At 44.8% G+C, this 12,277-nt stretch overlaps 1 protein-coding gene across 1 annotated transcript in view; it reads right to left on the reverse strand.

The window, feature by feature from the left end:
• The window catches only part of LOC109526180 (ATP-binding cassette sub-family A member 1-like), a 147,281-nt gene that overhangs the window by 103,121 nt on the left and 31,883 nt on the right, over nucleotides 1–12,277 (reverse strand). Inside the window, exon 3 of the mRNA XM_019887291.1 lies at nucleotides 9,292–9,376. Coding sequence (XP_019742850.1) covers nucleotides 9,292–9,376 — 85 coding nt within the window. The remainder of the gene's footprint in view (nucleotides 1–9,291; nucleotides 9,377–12,277) is intronic.

A 12,277-nucleotide genomic window follows, 5' to 3' on the forward strand; every position in this document is an offset into this window, starting at 1 on the left:
TATTTTATTCGAGTAAATGATCGAAAATTACTGTACTATTATTTGTTTTTCTTTTAAGTAAAGTTAGCCTACTTTTGCTAAAAGAGAAAATATGGACTATTGATAGTGCCTTGAATAATATCGGCTTCTTCCATTCATGTTATGGGTGTTTTTATACAAAGGAATTTTTTTTTGTGCCTGTTGAAAATTCAAGTTTACTGACATAGCCATACAAAAATGTTGCTTTATTTATCTGACCATATTGGAATGTATTTGTTAGGTTTTCAGTCAATTAATTTTGGTTCAATAAACAATATGTGGTCATTTTTAAAATTTTCAATGAACATTCGATCAGTCCGGCCCTCGGCTTGCAGCAAAATTTTTTATCTGGCCCTCCGTCCATTTGACTTTGACACCCCTGCTTTATGAGAATGATCTCGACCTCGAAGCAGCTGTGGGGGCATTCAACTCAACAGTAGTTGAAACTGCAAGCAAAATCTTAGGAAAACACCAGCGCCCCAAGAAACCCTGGGTCACAACAGAGATCCTGGCATTGTGTGACAAAAGAAGAGAACTGAAGGAGGAGAAGAAAGACCCAGAGGTAGCCAAGAAACACAGGGAAGCAAACAATAAAGTCAAGAGAGAGATGAAGAAAGCAAAGAAGTCCTGGATTGAACAAAAATGCATGGAAATAGAGGAGGGCCTAGAAAGGAACAACACCAAGAAGGCCTACCAGGTGATAAAAAAAAAAACCTTACCGCTGAGAAGCAAGGAAGACCTAAGAGTATCCAGGACAAGGCAGGTATATGCCTCACTGAAGACAAAGAGATTTTAGACAGGTGGACAGAATACTGTTTTGAACTTTATAACCACCAGCTCAACGGAGACCCAACGGTACTGAATTGCCCTGTGCCAACAACAGAAGAGGGCTCACAATCCATCTTTAGAGAATCCATCCTAAGAGAAGACGTCAAAGCAGCAGTAAAATCACTGAAACAAGGCATATCAGCAGGTAGTTACAACATACCTGCAGAATTAGTGCAGGCAAGAGGAGAGGCAATCATCACTGCTCTTACCATCATTTGCAACATCTGCAACACTGGGATATGGCCATCCTCTTGGACACCGTCATTGATCATCACTGCCCAAGAAAGGGAATCTTCAGCACTGTAACAACTACCGCACCATCAGCTTGATCAGCCATTCAAGCAAAGTGATGCTGAAGATACTGTTGAACAGACTGAAACCCGAAGCTGAGACCATCATTGCGGAAAAACAGGCTGGTGTTAGAGCGAAGAGAAGCACCACAGAACAGATCTTCAACCTGAGGATAATCTGCGAGAGATATCTTCAGCACCAACAACACCTCTACCACGTATTCGTCAATTTCAAAAAGGCCTTCGACATGGTTTGGCATGCTGCCTTGTGGTCCACCATGCGGAAATATAACATCAACACCAACCTAGTCAGGGTGATCGAAGAACTGTACAATAAAGCGACAAGTGGTGTCCGGAACCGGCCCGCAAGTAGGTTCAGTCAGGCCCGCAGGATAATGTAAAAGTGAAAAAAATGCATTAAAGACACAGAATTAATATTTTTAATCAGGTGCAATTCATTGAGTATCCGCAAGGGGACACTGTTTTGATCAGAGAAGAAGACAACAACAGCCTCAGTCTGTCGCTGAGACAGACCAATGACAGCAGACGCTATCAATAGCACTCTCACATTTACACATTTAATAGCACTCTCCTTAGTTTGTAAGGTGTAGGCAGGGATTACATTTGGATTTTATATGCACGTGTAAATGCTTTAAAACTTGCTTTCTTTATGAATCTTGTTTAATCTTAAAGTGCATTACTATATTTTTCAATACCAATTACTTGTTAAAGTTTGTACAATCAGTGGGATCAGTTGCAATGCATATATGTGAATGATAAAAGTAAATTGCACATTTGTCGAAGGAAATGTAAGGTGCTTCATGAAATGTTTTGTAAAAGATATGTTCATTAAATTTCAACATGTTCCTAATGTTCTTGTGTTTCTTTATACCAAAACAAAGGAAAGACATATTGTTTTGGTTATTTATAGCAAAGTATTGTATCATTTTAATGGTCCGGCCCACTTGACATCTACCGAGGCCGTATGTGGCCCACCATGTGAAATGAGTTTGACACCCCTGATCTAGACAAAGCATCCTCTGTATTTGGCATGGAGATCAGCGCTGAAAAGACCAAACTCATGACAAACAACCCTCAAGGAATCACGACAGAAATCAAAATTAATGGGATCAAACTTGACACTGTGAAAACCTTCAAGTACCTGGCTTCCATCCTCTCAGATGAAGGCTCCAGACCAGAAATACTGGCAAGGATAGCACAAACAACAACAGTGGTGACAAAACTCCAATTCATCTGGAGAGACAAAAACATCAGTCTGCGCTCCAAAATCCACCTAATGCGCTCACTTGCCCTCTCAGTCTTCCTTTACGCCTGTGAATCATGGAACATCATGGCGGAGCGACAAAGAAGAACACAAGCGATGGAAATGAAATGCTATAGGAAGATCCTAAACATCCACTACACTGAAATGAAGAGGTCCGCAAGAACGTCACAGACGCTACACAATGATCTTATTACTGTGAAAAAACGAAAGCTAAAATGGTATGGTCACACATCCCGCTCATCTGGCCTCGCTAAGACCATCCTGCAAGGCACAGTCAGAGGAAACCAACAACGGGGAAGACAGAAAAAGAGATGGGAGGACAACATGCAAGAATGGACAGGATTGGGCCTGGCAGAGTCCCAAAGAGCAGTGGAGGACAGAGACTGGTGGAGGAAAGTGGTGGCACAGGCTTTGCAGGCGCCCCAACAACTTTTACAGAAGTCAAGGGATAAGTGAAGTAATTTATTTCCTGGCTTTTTTTCTGTGAAGAACCCATGGATGGTTATTTAGTTATTATTTATTTCATTCTTAGTCTTATTATGTATTTCCTGACTTTTGTTCTGTGAAAAATCCAGAAAAAGATATTTGATTTTGTGTGCGTTTCTGGAAAACAATTTTATTAATAAAAAGTAATTTTTTACATTTAGGTACTCTTGCAGTCACACTTTTTCTGTTACAAACTGACCCCGGACCCCATCACAAAAGTGAAAGGTTATGCGGCCCTCACAAGAAAAAGTTTGGGGACCACTGCTGTAAAAGATGAAAAAGGATAAAAAGATTGGATCACTATACTGAAAGTGAACGACATACATCTGAAATTCAAATTGGGTACTGGAGCCAATGTGAATGTAATGAAAGAGCCTGATTTCATGAAAATAAGAACGAGACCAAAAATACAAAAAGCAAACCTGAAAGTCACAGCTTATGCAGGTGCAGACAGACCTTCTTCTTCTTCTTCTCCTTTCGGCACGTCCCTATTCAGGGGTCGCCACAGCGAGTCAGTAATTTCCATCCGCCCCTGTAAACCGTCCTACCAACTCGCACGGTCGTCTTGGCAAAAGTTTTACGCCGGATGCCATTCCTGACGCAACCCTCCCCATTTCTCCGGGCTTGGGACCGGCACTGGGGAACAGTGCACCCCCAGGGGAGGGCACTGCCCCCCAGCGGCTGGGTTAGGTGCAGACAGACCAAAGAAGGGAAAATGCATTGTGAATGTGACACACAAAGGCCAAGTGCACAAGCTATCCTTCATCATGGGTCCCAGGGATGTGCAGGCCATACTAGGATTGTCGGCATGTGAGAGACTACACCTAGTGAAGAGAGTTTTTGTTGTACACCCACACCAAGCACCAGACAGACCATACCACAAGGTGGGTGCTGACCTGTTTTCGTGTCAAGGTAAATATTATCTGTAGTCATGGACGATTACTCCCTGTATCCAGAGGTTTGCAGACTGCAAACCGCAACAGTAGAAGCAGTGATACCCTGCATGAAAGCCATATTCTCTTGAAACGGGATTGCAAACCGACTTTTTTTCTGATAACGGCCCACAATTGTGTAGACTGCAAATTTCCCTAGTGCGGGACAAATAAAGGTTATCATTTCTTATCTTATCTTAATTCACGAATCAGAAGTTCAGAAAATTTCCAAGAAGTGGGACTTTAAGCACATAACCTCAAGTCCACAATTTCCACAGTCCAAAGGATTGGTGGAAAGTTCTGTCAAGACTGTGAAACGGCTGATGTACAAGGCAGCCGAAAGTGGAACTGATTTGTGCCGGAGCTTGCTGATGTATTGCACAACGCCACTCGAGTGTGGTATGTCCCCTCCTGCTACTGATGGGACGTGTGCTGAGATCCAACTTACCCATCCCGGAAAACCTGCTCAAGACAAAGGAAGGGGAGAAAGTCAGGATGCTCAAAGAACAACAGAAACAAAAACAGAAATTCTGTTATGACAGAGGAATGCTGTACCTGGATTACACACTGGTGACCCAGTTAGGTTGAAAGACAAAACAGAGACATGGTCACAGAAAGGGACTGTTCTGTGTCAGATCCAACCAAGGTCATACACTGGTTCAGAAAGTGAATGGGCTGTTCTACGGAGAAATTGCCGAGATCTTCTCAAAGAACCAGTCATCGTAAGTCAAGGAACAGAGACTGTTGAAGGACCTCACACACATCTGAGAGTCCATCCACTGAGACACCTCAAATTCCAGGACAACCTACCCGAAAGTCCTCAAGATAAGTGAAATCATCTGAGAGACTGATTGAAAATATCCAATGTGTTGTTTTTTTCGATTGGGAAAAAAAAAAAGTGTGAAAAATGATGTGGCGAAAATTCTGAATGTATAGTTTATTGTTGGAAATTTGGGAGAGTTTATTCAATTTTTATTCTTATTTACAAAATATATGACTGTGACTCCACTCTGTACAGTAAACATTCTCTAGTACGGACTCATGTTTGCGCTGTCCAATCTGTCCTTATAACAGAATTTCCTTATTTGGGAAATGAGCATGGTACATGTGCTTTATGAACCTGCAAGTATGTTGAAAAAATGCACGTGTAACAACACAAGTAATAAAATGCAAAAATATACTGTCCAAAAACCGTTTATATAACAAAAACTGAAGTACAGTATATAGTACAAGTGTAGTGTCTCAAAAAAATCACAACACAGTACAGTACATACAGTATTTTAAATATTTTTTCCGTCTTGGGAAAAAAATAAGTATTTTGGGTTCGCTAGCTAAAAATGTGAAGAAAAAAAACACTTATTTGAATAATGAACGTGTTATATTGTTACTATAACCGTTTTTAGCATTGAAGAATGACATTATAACAGCTTGAATTGGAATCAAATGAACACAAAGAAAAAAATATTTTCTCATTTTTCATATTTATTGTTTCACCGTCATCCTCCATTTATGTGTCACAAATTCGCTTGGCTCTCGTCTAAACACAAGGCAATTGGCGAGCTGTTGCTGCTCCTTAGCGGTATGGGAGGGTACTACACGATTACTTTCTGGGCGATAGACTGCACAGGAAGACAAATTGGATATTTTCCCGCGGCATACCTAACAATGTCTTGCGGCACACTGGTGTGCCGCGGCACAGGGGTTGAAAAACACTGATCTATAGGACGTTAGTGAATAAAGTTAAAATCTTTGGCAATTACAGTAAAACGCACGCCAATAAAAAGTCACTTCCACGTCGTCGTTTTGGATCCGATGATAGAAAATCGCGAAACGAGCACATTTCTTCCGTCGTGACTCCCGTTGTGTCGAGTGCTTTTTTAAGCTAGTGCCGCGATCTACAGGACGTAAGCAAATAAAGTTAAAATTGTTCGCTATTACAGTAGAACGCACGCCAATAAAAAGTCACTTACACGGCGTCGTTTCAAATCCGATGATAGAAAACGGCGCAGTGAACATGTGTCTTCCGTCGTGTCTTCCGTTGCATCGGGTGGGCGCTGCGTGTATTTAAGCTCCCGCAGCCCTCCGTCTCCATCAGGGTTACGGAAAGTGGAACTTCCGCTTAAGTTCCGGTAAAATGTAATATCGTAGTCAAAATGTTAATGCATAGGTTTTTATTTCGGGTTAAGGAAATTCTTTTACATGGAATTCTGGAAATGGGAATATTTACTATATTTGCAAAGGCTGTGTACAGCAACTGTCTTGTCATGATCTCCTTCCTTAGAAAATCCAAGCTGTTCCCACAAAAGCAAATACACTGGTTCATCTTAAACATCTGCTTTTTTTTTTCAATGTCACAAAAATCCTGGCACTGACATAAGATGACATGAAATAAAAGTTCATAAATAAAAGCGCTGATTGGAAATGACATGCAATAAAAGTTTATAAACAAAGAATATTAGGAATACGAGCACAATATTATATTTTCAATTATAGCGATTTGATAAATATATAAATGATGTATGCTTATCATTGGGCCAGACACATCGATTAAATAGATTTATCGTTCAACTCATAATGTACACATGCATGTACAGTGAGACAGAGACCGGCATGGCACTCACTTCAATAGTTTGAAAAAACATTGATCCTAAAAGCAAATGGATTAGGACTTGTGTGAGTGGATGATGTGTTACAATATTTCTGTTCGCTACTTTTCTGTTCATGCAGGGGTGGGCAAACAACGGCCCGAGACCTGGATCCAGCCTGTTGGTCTTCTTAATCCGGCCCGCCGAAGGTTGGTACACAAGATTCAATGTGAATGACTGCCTTCATTTCATATAGACTTGTAATGACAGGCATTACAACGCCAGGTGGTGCATTGACTTGCCATTGCAGAGCACAGGAAGGCCGGGGAAGAGGAAGAGAGAAGAGGGAGTGAGAGAGGGAGAGATCTTATTTACCACCTACGGACTTCTGTCAAATGGAAATTCCGAAACCCGGTGAAAAAAAAAATATATGCATTCAACTTTCTACGACTATATTACATTAACGATCGATTTATAACAATGGAAGTTTCGGGTCCCGGAAGCCCGCAGCAGCGCCAAGTCAAGCAACTCCCCCTCGATACGAAGGAATAACAGTGTCTGCGCTGCTATTTTCTATCACTGATGCATCCGATTAAGCAAAGCGGGTTACAAAGTACGAAACAATCAGACGCTTGGAGTTGGAAAGACTCAAATTTACAAGACTTTGAAAAACAACGAAGCAATTCTTGCTCAGTCCGATTCTGGCCATTTCCCTGCTCAGAGTGAATTGCTTGCGGCTCGGCGGACATTCGAGTAAATTAACATTTCCTGGAATAGTTTGACTGTTATCGTGCAAAAAGTCTTCCGCAAACTGGAGAATAAGAGAGAAGGCGAGCTCCATTGCGCTAACTATGGCCATCGAGGACTTCGAAACGTTCCGTGGTTGGCTTCAAAAGTTCGTTGCATGACATCAGCTGAGCAACGCTGTCTTGGATGGTGAATGAGGGGTGATCAAGTTAGAAATAGTCAGTGAGTGGAAAGAAAAGCTACCAAGGTCTAATACTCATCTCATTTTGTCGCACATAGTCCTAATTTTTTAATAGTATATTTTGTTCATATACAGTGAAACTCCTCCACAACAAAATCATGTTTACAGCAAAAATTTTTCACAACAGGGGGTTTTTCACTTTAGGAAATTTGATCTCAGATGCAAGCGCACACACACCCACACACACAAACGTATGTGTACACGCACACACAAATGTATGTGTACTCTATTTTTATTCCAATAGTGCATAAGTGTGCACACTTATTTGACACTTCATATTGTCAGTGTAGAAAGAAAAAAAGGGAAAGAAATTGAGAAATTTACAATCAACATTCACTTTCACTTACATCATTTTCTTGGACAATGTCTTTTATTTTGCTTGCTCCGTCTTTCATTTTGATCACTTTTACCCTGTCTTCCAGCATCAGAGCTCTTCTTGTTTAGCTGCTTGACATCCAAAGGTCCATTTTGTAGCCATTTTAGCATTATAACGTCCACGCTCGCTAACAATAACAAATACTTCTGGACCCGGTGGCTTTTCTTTCCACCATCTCACTGTCTCTACCTCGACTTCCCCTCGATCGCCACCCAAGACAGCGTTGCTCAGCTGATGTCATGCAATGAACTTTTAAGCCAGCCACGGGACGCGTCGTCATCCTCGATGGCCATAGTTAGCTCTCGAAGGCTAAAAACCTTACGCTAACTGGAGTGCTAATGAGAGAGAAGCGCTCCAGTTAGCGTCAGGTTTTTAGCCTTCGAGAGCTAACTATGGCCATCGTGGCCTTCGAGAGCTAACTATAGCCATCGTGGCTGTTTTTAGCATGATAACAAGTAAAGCATTCGAAGAGACATTCATTTATTTGAATTTCCGTCGAGCCACGGGACGCTTTGTCGTCCTCGAGGGCCATAGTTAGCTCTCGAAGGCTAAAAACCTTACGCTAACTGGAGCGCTAATGAGAGTGAAGCGGCTGTTTTTAGCATGATAAGTAAAGCATTCGAGGAAACGTTTGTTTATTTGAATGTCCATCGAGCCATAAGCAATTTACTCTGAGCAGCTAATCGGATGCTACGGATCTAGCTTCAGTATGCACACACATACACAGTGAGGTCCCTCTGCCAATCGGAGGCCAGGATGATGCTCGGTAAGCCAATGGCAGAGCAGCTATGAGTATGTTGAGCCCAGGAAACTCGCAGCTGTGACCGAAATAAACATCGTTCACGATGTAAACCAGTGTGGTGGTGGCTGTTGCCGTTTCCGAACGAACCAGTCGAGGTCGCTGTTGGATAAGACTTCGTTGTAGTGAATGTCTTCGCGAGGCTGGAGCAGAGAAAAGGATTTTGTATAACGCAACAGGGGGGGGTTTCGTCGTATGGGGGGGGCAGGAGAATGGGAATTGTGTTAATGCATGAAGATTTTTTCACATAAGGGGATATTTTCGCCCATGTAGGTTTCGTTCTAGAGGAGTTTCACTGTACCTGTACTGTATACTGCAATTTTTTTGCGTTTTGGGGCAATATATTGTTGCACTTTGTTGCTTGTGTTGTCACACGTGTATGTTGTTAACACACTTGGACGTTCATACAGGACAGATATATAGTTGTTTCACTGTTCTCATAAAAAAAAAAAAAGTATGTTAATACTTTGATGATTTTGTTCTGTTGATGTTTGGTATGGACTGTCAACATATGCAGCTTTTTATATGTACCGTATCTTGTGCCGACCTGGCCCGCCTGTCAAATTTTCGAAAATCAATGTGGCCCCCGAGCCAAATAGTTTGCCCACCCCTGTGTTAATGGATGTCAAGACTTGTGAATTGTATTCTAGACATGAAAAAAAACACAAGGCGATGGCCAAATAATCACTGATGCGAAGACCCACCTGATCTATATCGGTTTTTAGGCAGAACCAAAGTGAAGAAGCCAACGATGATGAGTGGCCAGGAGAGCTCGAAACACAGTCCAATCTGCAAAGAAGAAGGACTGAATAGGTAATGGTGAAAGCTGAGTGACCTGCAGGAGGGTCCTCCCCCAAACCTAGTTTAATAGCACTACATCACAGGTGTCGAAGTCCGGTCCTCGAGGGCCGGTGTCCTGCATGTTTTCCATCCCTCCCTGCTGCAACACACCTGATCCAAATGAACAGCTCATCAGCAAGCTCTATCGGAGCCTGATAGTGATCCTGATCATTTGAATCAGGTGTGTTGCAGCAGGGAGGGATGGAAAACATGCAGGACACCGGCCCTCGAGGACCGGACTTCGACACCTGTGCACTACATAAATGTACAGCATCAGGCACGCGTAATCATACATTAGCGACACATCACTGCTACGGATTTCATTCACTATTTTTCTTACTCCTTCTTGAATTTCTTGGGTCGTGCCATGATGCTCTTGAGATTTTGTAGCCGACTTCACATTCTCTGTCAGATTCTAATTCAGTGATTTCTTGATTCAACGAGTTTGGTGGTAATCAGGTCTGGCTGATCTGGATGAATTGGTGGTAATCAGGCTTGTGAAATTGAACTCACCTTTGCCAAATTCTTGGTTAGTCACAGCGAATTTGTGATTGAACAAAAGGGCAATTTAATACGGGCTGGTGGAGGGGCAGCGGCAATTAATTTTTCACAAAGGGTCAGAAAGGTTGAGATTTTTTTGTGGCTTTATAAATTGAATTGCCACTTGTAAAATGCATTTTGTCCATCCATCTTGTACTGCTTATCCGGGGCCGGGTCGCGGGGGCAGCAGCTTTAGCAGGGAAGCAGAGATTTCCCTCTCCCGAGCCACTTCTTCCAGCTCTCCCCAGGGGATTCCGAGGCGTTCCCAGGCCAGGTGGGTGACATAGTCTCTCCAGCGTGTCCTGGGTCATCCTCGGGGTCTCCTCCCGGCGGGGCATGCCCGGAACACCTCACCAGGGAGGCGTTCAGGAGGCATCCGAATCAGATGCCCAAGCCACCTCATCTGGCTCCTCTCGATGTGGAGGAGAAGCGGCTCGACTCTGAGCCCCTCCTGGATGACCGAGCTTCTCACCTTATCTCTAAGGGAGAGCCCGGACACCCTGCGGAGAAAACTCATTTCGGCCGCTTGTATCCGGGATCTCGTTCTTTCGGTCACGACCCATAGCTCGTGACCATAGATGAGGGTTGAACGTAGATCGACCGGTAGGTCAGTTCAGCTCCTTCTTTACCACGACAGACCGATACAACGTCCACATCACAGAAGATGCTGCACCGATCCGCCTGCCGATCTCTCGCTCCCTTCTGCCCTCACTCGTGAACAAGACCCCAAGATACTTAAACTCCTCGACTTGGGGCAGGATCTCCTCCCCGCCCCCTCTGGGTCGGGGGCACTCCACCCTTTTCCGACTGAGGACCATTGTTTCAGATTTGGAGGTGCTGATTTTAATCCCAACCGCTTCACACTCAGCTACGAAACGCGCCAGTGAGAGTTGGAGAGCCCTGCTTGAAGGAGCCAACAGTACCACAACATTTGCAAAAAGCAGAGATGCAATACAGAGGCCACCAAAACGGGCCCCCTCAACACTTTGACTGCACCGAGAAATTCTGTCCATAAAGGTGATGAACCGAATCGGCGACAAAGGGCAGCCTTGGCGGAGTCCTACCCTCACTGGAAACGATTCCAACTTACTGCCGGCAATGCGAACCAAACTCTCACACCGGTGGTAGAGTGACCGAACAGCCTGTATCAGGGAGTTCGGTACCCCGTACCCACGAAGCAACCCCCACAGAACTCCCCGAGGGACACGGTCAAACGCCTTCTCCAAGTCCACAAAACACATGTAGACTGGTTGGGCGAATTCCTACATACCCTCGAGCACCCTGCTAAGGGTGTAGAGCTGGTCAACTGTTCCACGGCCGGGACGAAAACCACACTGCTCCTCCTCAATCTGAGGCTCGACTTCCCGACGGACCCTCCTCTCCAGCACCCCTGAATAGACCTTACCAGGGAGGCTGAGGAGTGTGAGCCCTCTGTAGTTGGAACACACCTTCCGGTCCCCCTTTTTAAAAAGAGGGACAACCACCCCGGTCTGCCAATCCAAAGGCACTCTCCCTGATGACCAGACAAAGCACGGCTCAAAAGACCCCTTATGAAGAATAAAACAAATGGACTTCAGTTTCCCTTGCCCGGACGCAGGTCACCGGGGCTTCCCTCTGGAGCCAGGCCTGAAAGTGGGGCTCGTTGGCAAGTGCCTGGTGGCCGGGCCCCATGCCCGAAGAGACAATGTAGGCCCCCCTTTTCATGGGCTCACCACTCATGGGAGGGGCCAAAGGAGTCGGGTGCAGTGTGAGCTGGGCGGCAGCCAAAGGCAAGGACCATGGCGGTCCGATCCTCGGCTTCAGAAGCTAGCTCTAGGGACATGGAATGTCACCTCTCTGGCAGGGAAGGAGCCCGAGCTGGTGTGCGAGGTAGAGAAGTTCCGACTGGATATTGTCGGACTTACCTCCACACACAGCCTGGGTTCTGGTACCAGTTCTCTCGAGAGGGGTTGGACTCTCTTCCACTCTGGAGTTGCCCACGGTGAGAGGCGCAGAGCCAGTGTGGGCATACTCATTGCCCCCCAGCTCAGTGCCTGTACATTGGGGTTCACACCGGTAGACGAGAGGGTTGCCTCCCTCCGTCTCCGGGTGGGGGGACGACTCCAGACTGTTGTTTGTGCGTATGCACCCAACAGCAGCTCAGCCTCCCCACCCTTTTTGGAGTGCTTGGAGGGTGTGCTGGAGAATACTCCTGCTGGGGACTCCCTTGTTCTGCTGGGGGACTTCAATGCTCACGTGGGCAACGATAGTGAGACCTGGAGGGGCGTGATTGGGAGGAACAGCTCCCCCCCCCCCCATGCGAATCCAACG

Source organism: Hippocampus comes, unplaced genomic scaffold, assembly GCF_001891065.2.
Source record: "Hippocampus comes isolate QL1 unplaced genomic scaffold, H_comes_QL1_v1.1 scaffold160, whole genome shotgun sequence".
Classification (NCBI taxonomy): Eukaryota; Metazoa; Chordata; class Actinopteri; order Syngnathiformes; family Syngnathidae; genus Hippocampus; species Hippocampus comes.